The 21483-nt window shown below is 39.8% G+C and overlaps 2 protein-coding genes across 5 annotated transcripts; both read right to left on the bottom strand.

Annotated features, from left to right (window-relative positions):
* Positions 1–457: 457 nt before the first annotated feature.
* dhx58 (DEXH (Asp-Glu-X-His) box polypeptide 58) lies at positions 458–5093 on the bottom strand. Of its 2 annotated transcripts, none has more exons than XM_019357728.2 (12): positions 4985–5093; positions 4591–4820; positions 4292–4496; positions 4026–4216; positions 3826–3939; positions 3324–3456; positions 3013–3198; positions 2638–2888; positions 2216–2527; positions 1930–2120; positions 1749–1842; positions 458–1654 (listed from the first exon to the last, which is right to left on the bottom strand). In XM_019357728.2, exons 2-12 carry the CDS (start codon positions 4765–4767, stop codon positions 1469–1471), a joined length of 2040 nt encoding a protein of 679 aa, XP_019213273.1. In that variant the 5' UTR covers positions 4768–4820; positions 4985–5093; the 3' UTR covers positions 458–1468. The 2 variants fall into 2 exon arrangements, with proteins under 2 accessions (XP_019213273.1, XP_019213274.1); XM_019357729.2 differs by having other exon boundaries at positions 4591–4882; positions 4985–5049.
* Positions 5094–10090: 4997 nt separating this feature from the next.
* Positions 10091–20938, bottom strand: kat2a (K(lysine) acetyltransferase 2A). 3 transcript variants are annotated; one of them, XM_005468850.4, is made up of 19 exons: positions 20818–20938; positions 20212–20499; positions 19803–19926; positions 19552–19697; positions 19331–19420; positions 19037–19218; positions 18738–18929; positions 18480–18586; positions 17863–17967; positions 17269–17405; positions 16757–16965; positions 16535–16661; positions 16245–16355; positions 16012–16155; positions 15799–15913; positions 15643–15679; positions 15281–15344; positions 14143–14227; positions 10091–12129 (listed from the first exon to the last, which is right to left on the bottom strand). In XM_005468850.4, the coding sequence occupies exons 2-19, from the start codon at positions 20437–20439 to the stop codon at positions 11936–11938; spliced, it is 2397 nt and encodes a 798-aa protein (XP_005468907.1). In that variant the 5' UTR covers positions 20440–20499; positions 20818–20938; the 3' UTR covers positions 10091–11935. The 3 variants fall into 3 exon arrangements, with proteins under 3 accessions (XP_005468907.1, XP_005468908.1, XP_025762175.1); XM_005468851.4 differs by lacking the exon at positions 20818–20938 and adding an exon at positions 20675–20728; XM_025906390.1 differs by lacking the exon at positions 20818–20938 and having other exon boundaries at positions 20212–20601.
* Between the last annotated feature and the right edge of the window lie 545 nt (positions 20939–21483).

Below are 21483 nucleotides of genomic sequence, written 5' to 3'. Positions count from 1 at the left end.
CAGCACTGGTGTTGCAAATAAGTCAAGAGAGCTGCAGACAATCAGTAATAATTTGAATTAATGAGTTTATAGATTTGTTTTATGACTCAGTGATAAATTACATCTAAACTGAAGCTTTAAAATAGATCTAATAAAGATTCAGAGTGTTCAGAACTAATACTGTCCCACGTCTTATTGAAGGTTAAACCACTTATCCGTGGCCAGATCACAGTAAAATATATTTGTTTGACTTATTCTTGGGAATAAGTCTGCTTTAAACAGACTTTATAATTTTAAAAAATTTATGCCTTACTCCAGTGTGACAAATTGCAATTTGAAATAATCATATCTCCTATGTAGATCAGTTATATGGTGTAAAACCATAACAGTTAAAGTACATAACTATGTATTGATCCAGTAATGCTGAGGGTGCATCCTCAGGTGTTAAAACATTTCATTAAAGTCTCTCAAGTCAGCATTTTCACATATCTTTTTTTGTTTTTATTTATGTAACACAGACATATAAACAGAAATATATATTTTTATATCCTCATCCCAGCAAATAATATGTGTCTATTCAGTCAACTGAATGCACATCTCTTTTACAGTGGTTGCCTAGACACATCAGAAGGCTGCACAATCTGACCAACTGTACTCCTGATGTGGATAATACCATAGTTTACAGAAACAGTTGGGGATTAAATGCCTTGCTCATGGGTCTGTCATGTTTGACTGTGACTTGTGAGTCATTCATTCTCAGTATATTTACACATTATCTGCAGATTCAGACATTTCTATTATGTCCACATCTTTCATTGTGAAAATCCTCGAGGAAAGCTTTAATCCTGGCTTTATGATCACATTTCCTGTGCTAGCCAAGACTGACACCTACTGATTAATAAAGGCAAAATTATGAAAAATCAATCATTTCAAAAGGAGCATTTGTTTAAATTAATCAACTTTAGATTTAGTTTAAAAATTGATATGCTACGATACAGAAAATATAAAAAGGATGATTTCATCTGTTAGTGAACAATGATAATTCTTAAGTTTAGGCTCTCATAAAACGTCTGATTTAGTCACAGAAATTGTCCACAATGTCAAACTTCATACACACATCAGCAGCATTACATCTGAACACATTTTAAAATAGCTAAAACAGTTCATGTTAATTAATCTCCTCTTGATGGCATGTCAAATATTCATGATGTTTAAGGGTCATGTTATAGGGGAACGTAAATGAACTCAGGCAATGGGCATAAACGAAGCTTCCACTAATTGCTAATTATAAACATGACTGATGCACTGAGGTTTTTTAGCTGCCTCAGGCACCACGGAACAAAGACCGAGCATATGTGGAGTGAATTTTTGAAGTCTGTGTTCATGCAAACCTCCAACCATACAACAGTATGGTTTTCTAAAAGAAACTGGAGTCTCAAAGTCAAGTAAAGTGCAGAAGAAAACCACACAGAGCTTTCTGGTTCGTGGCTCAACCAAAGAGGTCAGGGAAGTTTTCCTGGCAGTACTCTTCATAGTCGAAGTCCTCAACAGTGAAAGGTACATCTTTCCATTTCTTTACTGTTATCCTGCCTTTGGGGGTTTCCAGGGCAAAGTTCTTAATGGCTAGATTTGGCATTAAGACATGCTTTTTGTACTTTATCTCGAATCCCCATTCCTGTGAATTTGTATAAGAATAACAGTCAGATTCCAACATGAGCATGAACTGTGGATCTATTTAGATACAGTATTAAACAGTGAGTGCACTGTACCATGTTGCATTTTTTGCATCTGATTCTACACCCAGGCTCCCAGTCCTCAAAGCTCCTTTCTAGAATCACACGCTCTGCAACTTTGTAGTGATTCCTGAGGACAAACAAAAAGAAAAGATATTTTTATTTGGTCTCAACATGCTTTTGCTTTAACACTTAAATCAGAACATCTTTAACTCACTTAAAGTCAGGGCTGACGTTGACATATTGCATATTGTCAACAAGTTGAATGTCACTGCCAGAAGCCACAGGGGTAAAACAGTTTCGACACAAGAACTGGATACTGGAAGCAGTATTACTCCTCCTCTTCTCCGTTTTGCAGCTTTCTTCAATTTTACTAGAAATAATTGCCTTTTGTTGAAGCTCACTTAACTAGAATCACAGAAGAATGCACGATAATGTTAGTAACACTAGGCAGTGAGAGCGAGAGCAGTAAGTTATGGCTCGGTAGTGTCCTTAAACATCACCTTTAAGTAAAACTCGTGGTGACTCATACTTTGTACACGGTCAATGGCTTTACCAGTCAGCTCTTCCAGATATTCATTGATGCACTCTCTGCGATGTTCACGCCCACCTGCTTGGGCTACGACTGCATACTGACTGTCTCTTGCTCGTGCACGTCCACTGGCCTGCTGCTGGGCGATCTCATTTGTAAGGAGTCCGTAGCGCACCACCAGGTTGCATTCAGGTATATCAAGACCTTCTTCGGCCACACTGGTGGAGATCAGGAGGTTCAGAGAACCCATACGGAAATTCTTGATTGTTTCTGCCTGTTCATTCTATAAGAAATATGCAAATAAAAGCATAGAAACATGCAGAAATGTCCATAGAGATGTTACTGAATGTGACTGACTCAAAGCTTCTAGGCGAAGACTGTATATCACCATACCTGTGTCATGTAGGTGATGCCATTACCAGCACCAGTGAGGATGTCTGCCTTGATGCCAGCATCTTTCAATGCCCTGTTTTTGAGGACCCAGTCTTTCAGGCAGTGGGTGCTTTTGCGAGTTTTACTGAAGAGAATTCCCCTTGATGGGACACCTGAACCAAACTGTTTTAACAGAGTGCTCTGAAGTTCATCCATCTTTGGGTTCTCAAAGCGAGAATCCCTAGCAAGGTTCCTTAGCTCCACCTGATTCTCTGTGTGCCACAAAAGAGTAATATTTTTATTGGCTGAAATCATCAAAAGTTGCATTATGAGCTACAACATAAAGTTATGGTATTAACACATAACAGCAAGTGATGAAAATATTAGGATTTTCACCTTCAAAAAGTCCCAACAAGAAGAAGTCTGTCCCATCAATGGCCATGGTGCTCTTTGTGGAGTAATACTCCTCTAGGGAACGATAAGCATCAATCATCCTCAAGGTGTCATTGATGAGGAGGGCATCATTGTACTGCCTGAGGTGTAACGCACATTGTGCAAGCAGTCTGTTGTTGTCTCGTACTCCTGGTCAAAGAGGACAGATACAAACAGCAGTATTATTTTATTTAAATACTGATTACCTTAACTCTCACAAAATCCATTGTATTTACCACTGCCATCAGCAGAAGGATTAAATGCTATGGTCTTACCTCGCTGTTCCAGAACCACCACATCTGCTTCATATTCTTGTGTTCCACACTCTCTCAGTTTGAAGTCTGGAGGAAGCTCCATGTAATCGTGGATAATCGTCATCATCGACTTCAGATGATCACCAAAAGGATCCTCAAAGAAAAACATGTATTTGTGTTTACTAGCGGGTCCCAATTTTTGCCAGGTGGTTGTTATCCCAGGGGAAAAAATGCCTCAGACAGTCAGTCTTTTAGCACAGGCAAAATTAAAAGGAAGTTTTTGAAAATCTTTATTTTAGATTCTTCTACTACAGATATATTTGACTCTTATATTAGCATTTTTCCAAGATGGAATTACATTAACACTAGTCTTGGGAGTGGCAATAGGAGTACTTGCGGTCATTTCTGAGGTGAACTAGTAGATGAGGCTTCTCGGATTAGTCTCTCAGTGCATTTGTATATGTTACAAGAAAATGCAGTTTTTCAAAATCCATCATTTGGTTTTAAAAAAATATCTGCTTACTCTATCTCTCTTGTTGACAATGTTGAAGGTTTTTCTGGGTCTGGGCACCACTTTCTTCAGTTCAGGAGCATACTGTTTAGTTGAAACTATGGCTGAATCCAAGTTGGCACAAATCTGAGAGAGCATAGTCAATTATGAGAAAAAGAGACTTGTGGGAGCACATTTGTGGCAAATGATATATAAAAAAATGAATTCCTGACCTCTAGTACATGCTCCACAGCCTTGTCCAGGGTCTTTGCTCCCCCTGTTCCTGGGGATGCTGTGAGGCCCAAGATCTGTGGCAGTGGTTTTTCTCCCTTCAACTTTTTCTCCACATAGAGTCTCATTACTTTGTTGTAGACTGACTCCTTGTGAGTGTGGTGGCACTCATCAATTATCAGCAGAGTAATATCTGTAGAAAATCCTCAAGTCAGTTCATTTCAGCATAACAGCATAATCAGAAATGTTTAAGCTCACTTTGACTCACCTGAGAGCTCGACATGTCTTGCTTCCTCCTTGTTAATCAGAGCGTTGTACAAGATCTGTGCTGTGCAGATGACCACATCTGAGTCTTGCACCACTAAACCAAAAAAGTCCTTTTCATCACTCTCTCCACTCACTTTCCTAACAGCATAGCGTAGACCCAGGTGAGGATCAAACTCTTTGTTGTAGTGTTGGTCAACAAGATGAACCTGAATAATAGAACCCATCAAAAACATTATATGAAGTCACCTTCTTATACCAGTTTTATGATGGTTTTTATTGCCCTCTTTCTACTTTAGGTACCTTGTTTACGAGGACCATCACTTTAGCATTTGGTGTGGTCTCCAGGTGTTTTTTGGCCACATACACTGCAGCGCGGGTCTTTCCACCTCCAGTCGGTAACCAAATTATGATGTTCTCTCGTTTAAGTGCCCTTTCAACCACTTCCTGCTGGTAGGTATATAGTCCAAAATCTGCCATTTTCCAGTGTCTTTTTGTCCAATAATACTTTAGAATGGCATAGATTTCAGATACTGTAGAAGAGAAATGGACACCACATTGCAATTTGAAGGCTTAAACGTCTGTAGGAGTAAAGCTGGTGACAAAACAAGCAGGCATTCTGAGAGGCATAGTGAATAGAAACACTTGATATCATTTATATATGAGCTGTTAGAAAGAAAATTTAATTTTAACTCACCAGTCAATGCTGACAGCGCTCTGTGTTGTTCTGCTTCTTTCCTCTTCCGCTGTCACCAGGCACTGCAAGTTGGTGAGGTTTTAAACTCTGTTTGGACAGGCTGTGTCACGTGGAAACTGGAAAACGAAACCTCTATGTTCTGAGAATAGTGGGCCTCATGAGGGAGTCTCTTGAAGAACGGCAGCAGGTGATCATTATGCAGTGACAAGGGAAGAATGAGCTTCACTGAAATAAAGTAGGTTCTTCTAAGAGAAGCCACACCCAAGCTCCTACTTAGATATCCCATCTAAATGTATAATCTATTCAAGGATATTCCCTAACTTAACGTACTCATTGTTTGTAGTTTTGTTTTCCAGACACAGCTTGTCAGAATTAATCTTTAAAAAAGGCATGGGGATTTTTTACATGTACTCATTCACTTGTTTTCTGCCCTCTGGCAAGGAAAGAGCTTCAACAGTATTTGGCTGCTTTACAGAGCTTGTGTACAGCTTAAGTCACCACCATAAAAGTTGTGTTGTCTGAAAACATATAAACTCACAAGTAACTCAGAATCAGCTTTATTTTTCACAAGCAGGTTGCCCTGCAGTGAGATGGGACACCCCCCCCGACCTTACACACATTACACAGACATCACATGGGGTTACAAGTCGGAGATCGGTAGCGTTGCAGAAAAGAACACTGAAATGTACACAACAACGGGACGGTACAAGAGGAAAAAAAAAGAGACCTCCTCTCATGCTGTGCACATGAATGGCCACAGCACAACATTATGAAAGACACGACAAGCCACAGGGTTGGGTAGGGGAATATCATAACACAATAAACACAGTGTGCACATCTGATCTGGGACTGCTGCAACCTTTCGACTGCGCCGCCAGCTGACCCGATGTCCACATCATGGGGGAGGTAAGCATCGAAGACGTTGGGAGGGGAGGGGGGGATCAGTGAGTGCGTATCAGTGTAAATGTATGTGTCTGCGTGTCCATAGTTCAGCAGAGACACTGTCCTTCGCCCTATCAGGCTAAGTAAACAGTCCTCCAGCCAATCCAGGTGGCCTTGCAAGGGATGGGAAGAATAGTCATCAAAGTCATTATCAGGGAGTAATTGTTCGGCTCCAGCCTTGGGCCTGCAGCTGGCGCCGTGGTGATGTCCGTATTTCGATATTGGTTTTGTTGATTTTTCTTGCGAGCAGGCCAGGAGAATGTCAAGCTGCTCTTTAACACTCTGACGCTGGTCCCTCAATCTCCCGTTGGAGAGCCGCGAGCCTCCCCATGATGGTATCAAACTTCTTTTCCGTGTTGTTGTCATTCTTTTGATTCTGAGACCTCACAGCTGCAGTGATCCGTTCCGCAATGTGATCCAACTGTCGCTCAAGGGTCTCATTTTGAGCAGGCCTCTCTCTGATGTATCCCCCCATACGCTCAACTATGACCAAAACCAAAAACTAAAACCAAAGTTGCCCTTTTTTCAAAACCACTTTCCTTAAAACAACTTTGAGCTTTGGTATCATGGGATACATTACAGCTAGGAGACTAAAACACCACCACTTTAATGTCTTATGATGATGTAGAGTAACAGAAAAGATTTTATTTTCTAATAATTCAGTGGGGAAAAAAGTATGTACCTAAAAAAGTATGTTTTTGTTAAACTTCAAAAAGGGTGAAAACAAGCCATGTATAGAAATAAAGCTTTTTAACAGCACCTAAGCACCAGGCTTGTTTTCAGAGCTTAAATGTATTTTTCATTGCTGAAAGTTTTGTGTGTTAACATCATGTAGTTTAGAAGTAATTAGTGATCAAAAGTGCTGGAAAAAATACAACAATTTAAAAAAAATTTCAGCCAACCTATATTTACATGTCCTATTCCCAATTAGTTGGGGCGTTCTGTCTGTGTAGGTTCTCAGTCATCCAGGTCATGGTATAAGAGGAGCTTGGAAAGAAAGTGGCTTCTTCAGTTCTAAAACCAAACGGTGGAGAATCTCAGGTATGTAAACCTTAATGGTGGTTGTCCCTTAAGAGGGTGAGAAGCCTCACCCTATCATGTGACCTATTAAGACAGTGGTTCCCAAACTTTTTTTTTAAACAATAAAACAAATAAAAGTAAACTGCAAAAAATAATAGAAAAATAAACCATCTTTATGGTGTAAATATTTTACATCTAGTTGGGTTTTTTTATTGTTTGTTTGTTTTTACTGTGTAAGAATACTCAACATTGCTATCAATACATTTTTCAAAAAATGTCTCTCTGTGCAAAAAGGGTTTAAAAACATAAACAACTGTGGGATACTGTTTGTCCGTGATTTGGACAGACCAGCATGTGCTCCCGACGCAGGGGAGACAAATTCTGCCGGGGATACCTACTTTGGCACCACCGCTGTGCAGGTGAAGCCAAAGGCAGGATATGCTTCTTCATATTTTCTAGTCTTTGGCTTGGAATGAAGCTGGTTTGGAAGCATATTTGGCAATGGTTCATCTTCTGCTTTGCGTTTGTGTGGGAGCCCCGTCAAAACCCTGTCCATTATGCTAGCAATGTCCAAGCATTTTTTTAAACTCATACTGCACCCCCCTTTAATGGCTCTGCGCCCACCCTAGGGGGCGCACGCCCCACTTTGGGAACCCCTGTATTAAGGTAACGTGACGCAAGGTGTGAATCGGGGTTAAGGAAGGGATCTCAGAACTGCACTGAAGGTGGAATAAGCCACCCACTCTGTTCAACTATGGCCTCTTTTACTCCACTTTGAAACCATCGTCATCTTCTCGATTCAAAATGCGAACATTGGCATTCTTAAAAGAGTGACCTTTATCCTTTAGCTGCAGATGTACCACTGAGTCGAGGTGGCTCTTCTATATAACACCATGTATGTTTTTTGGACTGGCTGTTTAGAACTGAAGAAGCCTCTTGGATGACAGAAGAAACGTCGTCATGAAACTTTAAAAAGTCCTGTGGCTTTCTTTCTAAGCTCCTTAGAATTAGTTCAGACATCGTGTAAAATATCAAAACAAAATGCAATTATCTGCAGATCTTGTAAAGCGTTAAAAGAAGAGAGCATGCTACACTATGGTGAACACGGGCCTCAAATCCAAAATGAACATATTTTTTCCCTTTAAAATAGTATCGTTTCTCAGTTTTAACATGTGGTGTGTTTTACTGTGTTCTACTGTGAATAAAATGTGGGTTTATGAGATATGCAAACCATTGCTTTGTGCTTTTATTTACATTTTATATGGGGCCCCATATTTTGGAATTGGGGTTGTACTTCAAACCAATCCAGCTGATTTAATTTTTCATAGTATGAATCCAAGTTTGTAAAAGTTGCAAAAGGATAAGTTAAAGTTAATGTACAAAAAATCCCAGCTGATTCCAAGTAGGAATTTTTACTACTTTTTTACAGCACTGTGTAAACAATAAGCATAAAGTTCTAATAAATTCTTTGGTAATTTCCATTACCTATCCACTATGTGAGTCACAGCACAAAAATATCAACAGTAAGGAGTGCTTTGATTCACACAATGTGATATCACATTCCTTTTTCTGGTTTAATGAAGTTTTCAACAGGAGTGGACGGGTTGTGTGATACAGAGAAACGAAATCAAAAGCTCTGTGCAGAATGGGCCAACTGAGGGAGGCTCTGGAGGAACAACAAATCACAACTCAAATGCAGTGACAAAGCCTAAATGTCATTGACAATAAAGCAGTTGTGTTTTACAAGCCTTACATAATACAGCAGCAAGACATTTTGCAGTTAACTGTGGAGGAAATTTGGGTTCTTTGTAACTCATAGAAAACAATGAAAAATACCATGAAAAGAAGTAAAGTATACCATTACTGTACATTAAAGGAATATATCTTTTTGGGTGTGTCCATAAATAATTCAAATTTCACAATTCATTGTTTTTCACATTAGATTTTACCAAAATGTCTTTAAGACTTTGCATTCTTTGACAAGAAACAAACCACAACTGAAAAACACCACCTCCTTACCCTGAGGAGCTGGACTTTTGCCTGAGATGACTAATTTCTTTATTTTATCTAACTGGTTTAGGTAGCACTGTTAATGTCTTGATGCATTCTCAATCATCCAGGAAAGTAAATCTCCAAAAGTTGAATCTGTTCATCTGGACGTAGTGTTTTGTGGGAGAAACGTTTCGTCACTCATCCAAGTCAACTCATCACTCAATCAACAATCACTGACCAAAACCCACTGATCAAAGAACACTGATCAATGGCCATGAGTACCATTCACATCTTACAATGCTGTGATTGCAGCCATTCCCCAACTCTCTGTGAATGGTACTCATGGCCATTGATCAGTGTTCTTTGATCAGTGGGTTTTGGTCAGTGATTGTTGATCAATGGTCATGAGAATTTGCATAATTATGATTAAGGAACTGACCTCACAGCCCATTGTTCCTTCAGTGGGCTGGTTTCAGTCATTATGCAAATGTACTGTTTATAAGGTTTGGGGAAACCTGCAGTCAGCTGAGACTGAAGAAGTCACTTGGATGAGTGACGAAACGTTTCTCCCACAAAACGCTACGTCCAGATGAACAGATTCAACTTTTGGAGATAGCAATGTTAATGATCCACTAGCCTTTACAAGCCTCAAGTATTTTTGAACAAAATAAAGATTTTTCCTGATAAAACCTTTAGTTGAAAGTGTCAGACCAACTGAAAAGTTACCCTAAATATATCTTAGTACTGTGTAAACCTTAGGGCGTTGTAGATTTCAGTTTTCGCATGCACCACGCCCTTAATACACCCGTCTTGTTTTCATTGCATCAGGAAACAGAACTCTAAAACCTATTATACACAATCATACAAGAGAGCATAAAGATGCATTATAGATAACAGTCACCTATTTAGTTATATACACGCAATGTTTTTACATTTGAGTGGATCATAAAGTACATTGACGGAATAAACCATTACAGACTACCTGGCCTTAACTAAAGGCACACCATTTCTAGTGTTATTAGGTTATAATGTTCACTTTCATCTACAAAGCCTTTTAGGATTTTATTAATATTTTTCGCTCAGATTAAGTGTTTGTTGATGACCTTATCTTTATTCAGTCAAGTGACCATGAAAAGAATTGTTTACCAAAAAAACAAAACAACCCCAACAACTTTATTGTCGTGAACAGTATTACAGTTACAGTAAATGGTATTTAAACCATAACTCAACAGTAGCCATCCTCAAACAGCTGGAAGGTTCACTCAGACACCTTTTAAGAAAGTCTGAAATGCAGCATTGGTAGTCTGAGGATGAACTACATAACTGACAACCCTGAATAATGAAACACTGACATCACTCCAACAATTCAAAGCTTGTCATGATTCAAGTACAAAACAAAACAGACATTCACACACACGCAAACATACAATGTAGATGAAAAGTTTAAAAGCAAAAAAAAAAAAAAAAAAAAAAAAAAAAAAAAAGCAGGGCTCAACCAGCATTCGACAGTTACTTCCCTTCGGATGCATCTTAAGAAGCACTGACACTGACCGCTGAGCAAAAAATGTTCAGTAAAAGAACAAAAAGAGAACAGGCACAAAAACAAAGTTTAAAAAACAAACAAACAAAAAAAAAAAAGGACTTAAAAAACCCTGCAACTGTGCCTGAAGGTTTTGTTTTTTTAATGCACATTGTAAACTGTAGCCATGCATTAACACCTTCCACAGCTTGTGAACAGTGTGATAAAATAAACCAAGTCATGTTCTCTTTCCAAAAGTCATAATCTATACAGGACTGCTGATTAACTTCTGCCTCCCCTGTTTTTTGTTTGCAACAAAAACTAACCAGTAAACATGGAACCACCACAAAAGTGAGGCTACACACAAAACACTGCCTATGTGGAGGTGACAGTCCTACAGGACAAATCAGTTCAAACATGTACAGTAAACACCTGCAAAAGAAGCTATACTAACTGTGACCTCGTCAAAAATCGTTTGGAATGCTGCATAAACATTATGTATTATATTTTATGTATAAATAAGTATTATATTAGCATGAAAATGTTTCTATTAAGGTAACTTTTGATTTACTTCTTTTCTTTAGCACACAAGTGCTGGAAGTATTTTATGCCCAGTCCATCACACGGAGTGCCTCAATTTGTCTTAACAGTAGAGCTGCAACCAGCAGTTATTTTCATCTGCAGTGCTGTTCTCATAATTAGTCATTTATCCAAATGACAGTTTTCTTTTATCATGACCAACAGTCAAACATTTAGAAAAAAAAAAAAAAAAAAAAAAAAAAAATTCAAAATCAATAGATGGTAAATATTAAAAAAGAAAGCGAAAAAAAAAAATCCTCACTTGCAAACATTCAGAATTTGCACTTCATGTGAGAGTAACAATTTTACTCTTCATTTTTTTAACAAATGACTAATTCAATTGTTTCAGTACTACTTAGCAAAGTACTTCCCATTTTTCAAGTGCTCTAAGCACTTTGGCCCTTAGAGCATTTATATTCATTCCTATGAAAATGACTGGGATGGTCAAGTGTCTCAGTAATGGAAGGCAACGTGGCTTTAGGTCCCAAGGTCCAGTTTTTGTTGTTTTTGTTTTGAATGAACTCTACACTACTTAAACACTGGCTCCTGTAAAATGCAACAAAACTGAATCTGTCACTCTACAAAGAATGAAGGAAAGTCGCATTATTACTTGGACCTGTAACTTTGGTACACTCATTGAAACATGTATTAGCAGATAATTCACCCACTGCGAGTACTGAAAGAAGACGTCATCAGGTAAGTTTTACTGGATCACATTTTGAAACTTGTAGTATTCAACCGGCTGTGATGCAAGTCCAACAATTTTTCAGCAATTCTTTTTTTTCCCTTGAACATAACCTTTTATTAACCAAGATATGACAATAGCTAACAATCTTCTCTATCTTGGCGTTTGGCTGCTGTGAAATTAACTCCTTGTCAGTCGAAATAGTTCTGAGGCTTCATTTCTCAATCAGACCGCCATCTTTTAATTTGAAGTAGAAAAATTTTTCTAAGGTGTTGGCACACTTGCAGTACTCGCTGTCTGGGGGGTTGTACTCGCGACAATTGGTGATGATTCGCTGTAGGTCGGCAATAAAAAGTTTCTTGGTCACATAGTATCTGTTCTTGAGTCTTTCTGTCATAGTCTTTAGGTCTGTGAGGGCAAAACAAGGACAAAGAAAATCTGCATAAATTAAAAAGTAATGGCTTAAATACCATAAACAATAACCCCAATTCCAAAAACACTGGGATGTAAAATGTAAACAAAAATGAAATGCAATGATGTGAAAATCTCAAACCCATATATTATCTATATTATCACAGAAAACATTTTGATGGCAGTAACACATCTCAAAAACAAGGTGGAACATAGGCACAAGCAACTGGAAAAGTAAACTGGATTCAAGGGAAACAGCTGGGAGGAACCCCAAAAAGTTGATTGTGTTCATCTGGTCATAGCGTTTTCTTCAGTCTGAGGAAGTCAATTGGATGAGAGACAAAATATTTCTCCCACTGAAAACGCTACATCCAGATGAACAGAAGCAACTTTTTGGGATTTACTTACCTGGATGATTGAGCATGTGAGTAGTAATATACCTACAGCTTTTTTGCGCCGCCCCCCAACCCACCCGCATCCCCCCTCCCCTATCCCCCTGCGCGTTCATGTGAGGGCATGTGCGCGTGAATGGACTTTGCACGTGCTTGTGAGTTCAGGGGTCATATGTGTTTACATGTGTTTAATAGCGTTTTATTTAATGAAACCATTATGTGTTTTAATTAAACTCTTTTTTTTTAAAGGATTGTATAGGTCTCAGAGTTCTGTTATTTAGACATAGATGATTTAATTTAACTAGTTTAGGGGTATTTTGCTTTTCTTTAGTGCTCTGAAACACACAGGGGGTAATAGTTTCAAACAGAATACCACAAACAGCAGGTATTCCTGCTCTGATACATCTAAAACTTCAGATTCTTAATTCTGCAACAGTTAGACAGAGGGGGCTTACAGTTAGACCCCCTACAGTCAGCAGAAGAGGTCATCCTTATCAAGAGCATCTCAACTGTACTTCCATAGTTTCCATTACAAACAGTGTCCTTTATCTTATCATGTCAGAGGTCAACTGAAACCAGGTCCAGCGGAGCCACCAAAGGTTTTTCATCTATCCATTACACTTTCTACTGACCATCCGATCCTCCAAACAGGTTTCACCTTTTGTTTACACCCCCCACACCTTTATCTCTGCATCTCAGAGGACAACTGAAACCATGGCCAACCCCGGGGGGTAATGACACCTCCTAGTGGTCTGGTCTAACCCTTATACATATAAAGACTCTTTCATCATTTGGAACATCAACAGAGTGACCTAAGGAACACAGACACCTCTAACTAAGGAGTGCAGGATGACGTCGGCATCAACCATGACGAACAGCCAGAACATCGGCCAAGCCACAGAAGCTCTAGGTACGTGTACAGGTGTATATACCCGATGCCCTCATCGTAAAAAGCAACGCTGTGAAAACGTCGTAGATGGGTCTAAATTTAAGTTAGAATAGCAAGACAGTAATAGGTATGTGTATACCGTTAAATATAACAGCGGAGCGGTTATACTTCGCGTAGATTGTGGTGAGGGAGTGTTTGGGGGGAGTCACAAGTCATGTTTGCGCTGTCTTGGACAATGTAGACATCCCAGAGATGCTGTATGTTTCCCAGTGGAACAGTCCAACAGGCCCTGAGCTTTACAGGGCGAGGCTGATCGTTTTAACCGTAGACCCGATGACTTTATTATTCTCAGGGTATGTGATGACAGGGAAAGTCTTGTTGGTGCCAGAGGGGTTGAAAACTGGAGGTTAAATCCTTACCCTCTGAGCATAGAAGAGCCACACTACATGGTTTAAGGATATGGTTTTTTTATACAGTGGCATAAATATGTGCGTGTGTGTGTGCGCGTGTGTGTGTGCGGAGGGGAGGGGGGATGCGGGGGGGGGGGGGGGGGGCAAAAAAGCTGTAGGTATATTACTACTCATGTGTCAAGTCAAGATGGGAGGAACATTTTACTAAAAATTAGGTTAATCCACAACAGATCAGTAACATGATTGGGCATTTAAAAAAAACAAAAAACAACAACAATAACTTCTATCAAGGTATATTATCTAGGAGAGGCTTACTCACCAATAGGAAAACGGATGATTTCGTAGTAATCTGGAGCTTCAGATTTCTTCACTGGTTCCATAAAGGGCCAAGCATCAGGATGAGTCTGCAGAGGTGACAAAGTTTTAGTTAATCTCAGGTCTTGTTAGTCTGGGTGTATCCTTGTGTGTGCTCCACTCAGGTGTTAGCTGGGGCTTGTACCTGCAAGCAAGTTCAACATACCAAAAATCTCTTTTCCTTAAGTGTCCAATGACAAACATGCAAATCTGCTGGCAGCAGAGCAGCTTATGTTACAAAAATTGAAAACTACAACATTAGAAAAAATACTGACTGAAGTCCACACAAGTGCTGCATCCAAAGCAATGGTGTGGGATTGAGTGGAGAGTCAAGGAGGTCAATTATATGAAAAGGCAGTGACCAGTTTTGAACTGAGGAGGGGGCCTTTGAGTACATATTTCATCCATGACTCCACTTGGGCAGACTGTGACCTAAATTTCGTCATCGGACATCAAGCCTGAGGATATACGTGAATGTCCATGTGCCTGCCTGTTGTTTTGTGACTGGGCAGACTTGTCTGTGCAGAATTTACATTACAGTGCACAAACTACACATATGCCCAGGCAGCGGACTTTGAAGTATAACAGAAATGAGTATTCGGCCGTTGGGTCTCCAATTGTCCGTGTGTGCAATAGAGTATAATCCAGGCTTTACAATACTGTGACAGCGGCCATTCCCAAACTCTCCGTGAATATGGTACCCATGGAAATAGATCGATAGGCATGACAATTTTAATACTCGAGATTGTGAAACTGAACTCACGGTCCATTGTTAGTCAATGCAAATTGACTGTTATGCAAATGTACTGTTTATAAGGTTAGGGAAATTTGCAGTCAGCAGACAGTGACTTGTCTGTGTAGGTTCTCACTCATCCAGGTCATGGTAGCCATGAGAGCTTGAAAATAAACAAATACAACTAGACTTTTTTTTGTTTGTTTTAAGACATTTCACCTCTCATGGATGAGGCTTTTTATGGGAACTTTTTAGCACTGTGATGTACTCTGGTAAAAAAGTTAACCCTTATAACAGCAAAAATCTATGGTTAACCCTGAAGTTAAGCCCCAAATACTGCTTCCTAATACAGGCCTCTGGTGATCCTCACCTTTATCTGGGCAAGAAGGTTCTTCAGCATGTTGTATAGCACATCAGGATCCTTCACCTCTTTCCTATGAAAGATATAAATGATAAATAAGTAAACCTTTGACTACACTTAGAGGACCTGTAGACTTGAAAAGATCAAGATCAAGAACAATAGTGGCATCTTAGCATTAATACCAAAATCATAACAACTTCGATAAATTTTATATTTCAGTAGGTATTTCTTATTATATATTTTTTTTGTTTACGGTTTACGTCTTCACAACTCAGTCATTTCTATATCTTAAACTGTTCAATGAAAGTGTCCCTGCAGGGGAGGTCACAGTCCAAAGCAACATCATTTAAAAATATATCCAAAGAGTTTACCCTTTGTCCTTGTTACTGGGTTTCCAGCCTGTCTCTCCTAAATAGAAAGACAAAAAAAAAATATGCATAAAAATACTTGTAAGTAAAACATTAATAAGTATTTTATTATATATTTTTTCAGCGTGCATACACTCACAAACAAAAACAAACACTCACTTATGCCTGGAATGCTCTCCACTGGGATCTGTCGTACTCCCTCTTTGAAGCAGGTGAGACCCGGGTAAACCTTTCTTATCTGGCTCTGTTTCCTCTCAATCAGTTTCTTAATAATCTATTGACATTTTCAAATTTATCTCATAAGAAACACACCGACATGTTCACAAAAATGAAGAAAAACAAGGTTTGCTTTAATGAGAACTTCTGACATACCTCCTTCTGCCTTTTAATGATATGAGAAAGCTCGGTGTAAGGGATTCTAGGGTTCAGTTCGCACTCCATGAGGGTCGCTCCCTCATAGTCTTTGATGTATCCAAGGTATCGACTCTTCGGCACTTTGATGTCTTTGGAAAAGCCCTGCGGAGGGAAAAAGAAAAAAATTAATAGAAAGACAAAAACGAGAGATGGACGAGGGACAGTTAATGCACAAGTCACGCCTGCAGTACCTGCTTCTTGAAGTAGCCAATGGCATACTCATCAGCATAGGTGAGGAAATAGAGGATATTGTGTTTGATGTGGTACTCCTTAAGGTGGTTCATCAGGTGGGTACCGTAGCCCTTAAAGAGACCCGAGAAAAAACACCGTATTTATAAAAGAAATTCCAACAATATTCACCAATACTGCTCATAATCGTATTCATGTGTATTTTTTTTTTTTGCTATAGGTATGTGTAAGTAAGCTGTTTTTTCTGAACTGAAAACTTTTACTGAGTATAAATGTAGCCTTTATTATATACCTTAACTTGCTCATTGGATGTGACGGCACAAAAGACGATCTCTGTGAAGCCCTGAGTGGGAAACATCCTAAAACAGATGCCTCCAATGACACGGCCATCTTTGATAAGGGCTAGGGTCTTGTGTTTCCTATAAAAAAAAAAAAATTAATTAATTAAAAAGACAGATGTCAAACATGTGTAGGCCTCAGGTGGCACGACATGTGGAAAGAACGTTAGACTTACGGGTCAAACACCAGTCGTGTTATGTACTCTTTGGGCATACGAGGTAACTGATGTGAAAAGACATTCTGTAGGCCAACCAGCCACATCAGGATCTTCTTGTTTGATTTCTGGGAAAGTGAGTTTCCAATGACATGAAACTCTATGATACCACGTCTCTCCTCCAGCCTTGCAGTCTCATCACGGGCAGCATTTGGTGTCAGCAGATTAGTCTAGCAATATTAAACAAACAAAACAAAACACAACATCAGTATTAAATGTCTTTAAAATTGTACCAAAACAACACCAATTTCTTTACATTTAGTCAAAGCTTTTTAAATACAACCACTTAGGCTGTTATGACACATCATAGTAAATGTGACTGAACTCATTCATAATTGTTCCATGCTAAAAATGTTACCTTGCCTGGTGAGTTAAAATTTTGATCACAGAAAATTGACCAGGGTGTCTCCTTACACATGACACATGTTATGAGCTTAACCAAACACTAAAAGAATGGAGTTTAACCAACTGACCTCTGGTCCGAGCATAGCAGCAGGGTCAGTGATTGTCATCATGACTTCATTGACCAGCTCCATTGGTATGTCTCCCATCACACGAATCCGCTTGGCATCCTCCAGGGTCAAGGTCTCGGGAAGTTTACGCTTTTCTCCTGAAAAGAGTGCAACATTTCTCAGGTCAAAGCAATAAAAGGCATAAACATTCGCCGACAGTGATCTATGAAACAGGACTGTCTGATCGATCAGCCACAACAGTAAAATCCAGTGACATGCAAAGTGAATATTGAACATTTTGGGGGAAAAAAAAAAACCTTAGAGAATTCATTATTATGTTCATTTGATATATATTGCATTACCTACAGATTGTTAAAAACCAAGGATATAGTGTTGGCCTCCCCCACCTTACTGGAAAACAACTGTTCAGAAACTTAAGGAACACTACAAGGAACCAATTTGCTGGTTCACCTTCAAAATCTCATCCAATTGTGCACCCACAGGAGGTGCTGAAAACATGTCTGATCCACAGAGGCCACTGACAGCATCCAAGCACTAGACATTACAAGACATTCTAGAGTCCTGTGCAGGTGGTTTTAATGTTGGTTTACACACCTGTCTTTGGCTCTGCTCCTCCAGTATCCATGCTGCTGACAGAAGAGCTGCTGTTCAGACACTTGGACAGAGCAGGGGAGCCAGAGACTGAAGCTGGACTGATCACTGCAATGACAGACACAAAGACTTGACATATTTACAAACTATACAACAGGAACTAAGCCTTCAGTAACACAGATCTAGAGACTTCCTGGCAACCATAGGTTGCGCAAGAAAAATGCACATTCCTTGAAACGTTGTGTGCTGCACCGAAAACCTTCTTGTGACTTCTTGGGTTGCTAGCATACTACCACATTCACTCTTAATTTGCCTTTAAACTTATGCCTTACACCAGGGGTGTCAAACTCCAGGCCTCGAGGGCCGGTGTCCTGCAGGTTTTAGATCTCACCCTGGGTCAACACACCTGAATCAAAGGATTAGTTCATTAACAGGCCTCTGGAGAACTTCAAAACATGTTGAGGAGGTCATTTAGCCATTAAATCAGCTGTGTTGGATCAAGGACAACTCTAAAACCTGCAGGACACCGGCCCTCGAGGCCTGGAGTTCGACACCTGTGCCTTACACATAGACCAAACACACTGCAAAAGCTCAACTGTACAACTTTATGACTGCCTCACCTGTCTGATGTCCGAGCTGTGTGCCATCTGAGGCAGGCATGGTGAAATCAGCCTCCCATATGGGTGAATTCTCACCATAGATTTCCTCCTCCAGCATGGACAAGAACCTGAAGACACACATGTACAAATGTAATAACCATAAAGTGATACCCACTGTCCAGTGCACCATCAAGTACATTGATAATCTTTCTGCAGCTTTTCAGTTTTCCTTTTAACTTGAATACAAGCATACACTGTTTCAATAAAGCTTGTCCTTACTTGGGGAAATGTGTGAGGATAAGTGTACGTTTCTCTGGTAGCAGTTTATCCTTCTCCACTCTAAACTTCTCCAGGAGTTGGCGTCGGGTGACGGTGAAAATGGACTTGAGCAAGTTGCGCCCAAACACCTGAGTGGTTTCATAGCGCGGTAAGCTGTCATTACTTTGTGGAACATGGCAATAGCACAACCACCTGCGATCATAAAAAGAAACGCCTTATTGCACAGATTGACATACAATAGTCACCTTAGAAACAAGTAAATGTACGCATCAGCTTTCTCTAATATCAAATGAACGCACCTAGTGTAGTCCACTTTGTAAGCTGTCCCATCATCCTTCTGGGTACGCTGACGATACTGCGTAGGGGTCTCAAGCTTCCAGTAATTTAGGCACAAAAGGAACATCTTCGACAGTTCAAACATGGTCTGTCTTTCCTTTGGTGCAAGGTGGCTGAACTTATACTGGACAAAATTCAAAACCCCCTGTGAAATTAAAAGAAACACAAAAAATATTTAAAGATTTAAAGTCTGTGCTCGCCAGTCAGACACTGCTTAAGACCAAAACATTCACCAAAGCTATTTTCTTAAAACTTACCTGCTCAATGTTGGGCTTCTCAAAAGGTGGACTTCCGAGGGATCCTTCTACGACGGGCTGGCTCATCTGAAGGATGCATTTCCTCAGCAGCTGACGGAAAGAGTGAAGTAGTAACGAGACAAGTTTATAAAGGGCTAAAAAAAAATGTAATGTACATCAACTTCTGAGTCCAACTGAACCACTATCACGATCACACTAATGCGTGAATGCATTTTACATACCTTAAAAAGGTAGAAATAGACCTGCTTGGTATCAGTGTCTTCCTCTTTGTGTACAGACATAAAAAGGTTCTCCACATCAACCACCATCCCCAACAGCCTGTTAATCTCATCCTCAGACACGTTCTCCAGATGTGACACATGATTAGCTGTAATTAAGGTGTAAAGAAAAATGTAAATAAATGACTGTAATACACGTTTATTCTTTTTCACAGGATTTTCAAGGTGAGCAGTACGTGGATGCTAGTTTGTACCCAGAGCATGTCCACAGCTGCGGCAGGGCTCGCTCAAGCTGGCTGCTTGCTGTTGCAGATCAATACGTGTGGCCGACGGTGGGTTTGGGTTTTTCCATCCATTGCACTTGCATGTGTCATTAGCCTGAAAATACGCAAATAATCCATACACATCGATTTACACAATAACACAACTGTAGCTTTTGTACGTCAATGAATGACTGTTCAGTTAGGCTAACAATAAATGCATTTTGAGGCTTTAATGTAAATAATACAGCAAATACAAGACTGCCTTGACAGTTAAAAACTGATACTGCAACACGTATGTTAGGTTACGTGGTACATGTTTGTTTCTGAATATACACAGTAATGCTAATACTGTCCGAAGACTGCTTTGTTATGGTGAACTTTGGCTAGCGTTGCTAGCTACCTTGCATGCGGAGAATACGCCAAGTTTTTCAAGCTTCTTCGCCCGTGGGAAAGCTCGGACTTGTGCTTTTTTCTGGCTTGCACGTTGTTGCTGGCTGAGCCCTGGTCTGACCGGGTCACTATTCCCTGATCCTGAGCCTGCAGTAGTAGTAGTACTGGAGCTCGCTGACCCAGCAGACTGGGCTTGAAGAAGCCGGGGTTGTAAGGCCTGCGCCGCCGGGTCCGACATATCCACGCTGCTACAGTCTCTTCCTCAGCTCCCGTTTAGCTCATATGCTGCATTCAAGTTCTGTCGGCAAAGTAGGATTTGTTAGAATCGCAGCAAAGTTATTTTGTACTGTCTACGGTTAGAACCGATATAGCCTTCTTCAGATTTATTGACAACTGATTTATATTGCCCCTCCCCTTAACGGACCCCGACCAGTTAAATCCGCCCACAGCATAGATCAAACGAATCAACTCACTGTGAGGGTTTAGGTTTTTCCTTTAATATGCTACACTTCTGCATGTGTAACACGTGCAAAAATAGCTAACTAAGTGCCTGTAAGGTTAGGAATCTTGTCAGTTATACGTCCTTTTATTTTAAATGCGTTAACGTAAATGTTACCACAGATCTCCGCTTGCATGTCTTCGTTGCCCACCTTCCTGCCGTGTGTTGTTAAACCCTCTTTAGCTAGCAGCTCACCCTCTATTGGTTATAGTGGGATCTGCAGCTCTCACAATTATTTTTTGACGTAAAAGGAGCCCTAGATGTCACTGTATGCACCCCAGAAGTAAATGACAAACCACAGCAAGTATTAGAAAAAATATCCAATATAAATGTTTAAACGGAAGTGTCATTATCAAATAAACCCCATCAGGTAAATGTAAAGTTTTAGGATTCCTTTAGGACTATTATAGAAGGCTAAAATCTGCTCCTTTTGGCCCTTTTCTATAGGACAATGTTAAAGGATAAGATGGACTTTTTACTCTGTTTATCAAACAGAGTAAACACATTCTGACTAAGGAATAACTAAACTGGATAGCTCCACACATCCAAATTCAGGATTAAATATCCCTTTTTATACATGTCCTCTTTTAGGCATGTCAGCAAAACAGCTGCCACAGACAGCAACTGACCTCAAGTGTGTATGCATGTTAGTTTCCACAATGTGAAAATGTAATTTAACAATAAATAATAATAATAATAACCGTTCTAGCCAGAGATCCAAATCCCCCTAGGGGTTGTGTCAGGCAGGATATTTGGCATAAAACTCAACTCACACGACCCCTT

Source organism: Oreochromis niloticus, linkage group LG4, assembly GCF_001858045.2.
Source record: "Oreochromis niloticus isolate F11D_XX linkage group LG4, O_niloticus_UMD_NMBU, whole genome shotgun sequence".
Lineage (NCBI taxonomy): Eukaryota > Metazoa > Chordata > Actinopteri > Cichliformes > Cichlidae > Oreochromis > Oreochromis niloticus.
The sequence above is the reverse complement of the archived record's forward strand: the minus strand, read 5'-3'. Positions and strand labels throughout refer to the sequence as shown.

What these genes read in the sequence shown, in the direction of transcription:
- dhx58 (XM_019357728.2), bottom strand. Translation starts at nt 4,767, where the DNA reads ATGGCAGATTTTGGACTATATACCTACCAGCAGGAAGTGGTTGAAAGG. An exon ending in CTGTGGAGCATGTACTAGAG is followed by an intron (nt 3,940 to 4,025) that starts GTCAGGAATTCA and finishes ATGCTCTCTCAG; the next exon opens with ATTTGTGCCAACTTGGATTC. An exon ending in GGTGGTTCTGGAACAGCGAG is followed by an intron (nt 3,199 to 3,323) that starts GTAAGACCATAG and finishes CTCTTTGACCAG; the next exon opens with GAGTACGAGACAACAACAGA.
- kat2a (XM_005468850.4), bottom strand. Translation starts at nt 20,439, where the DNA reads ATGTCGGACCCGGCGGCGCAGGCCTTACAACCCCGGCTTCTTCAAGCC. An exon ending in AGAAGCCCAACATTGAGCAG is followed by an intron (nt 19,219 to 19,330) that starts GTAAGTTTTAAG and finishes TTAATTTCACAG; the next exon opens with GGGGTTTTGAATTTTGTCCA. An exon ending in TTGGCTACTTCAAGAAGCAG is followed by an intron (nt 16,156 to 16,244) that starts GTACTGCAGGCG and finishes TTCCCTCCGCAG; the next exon opens with GGCTTTTCCAAAGACATCAA.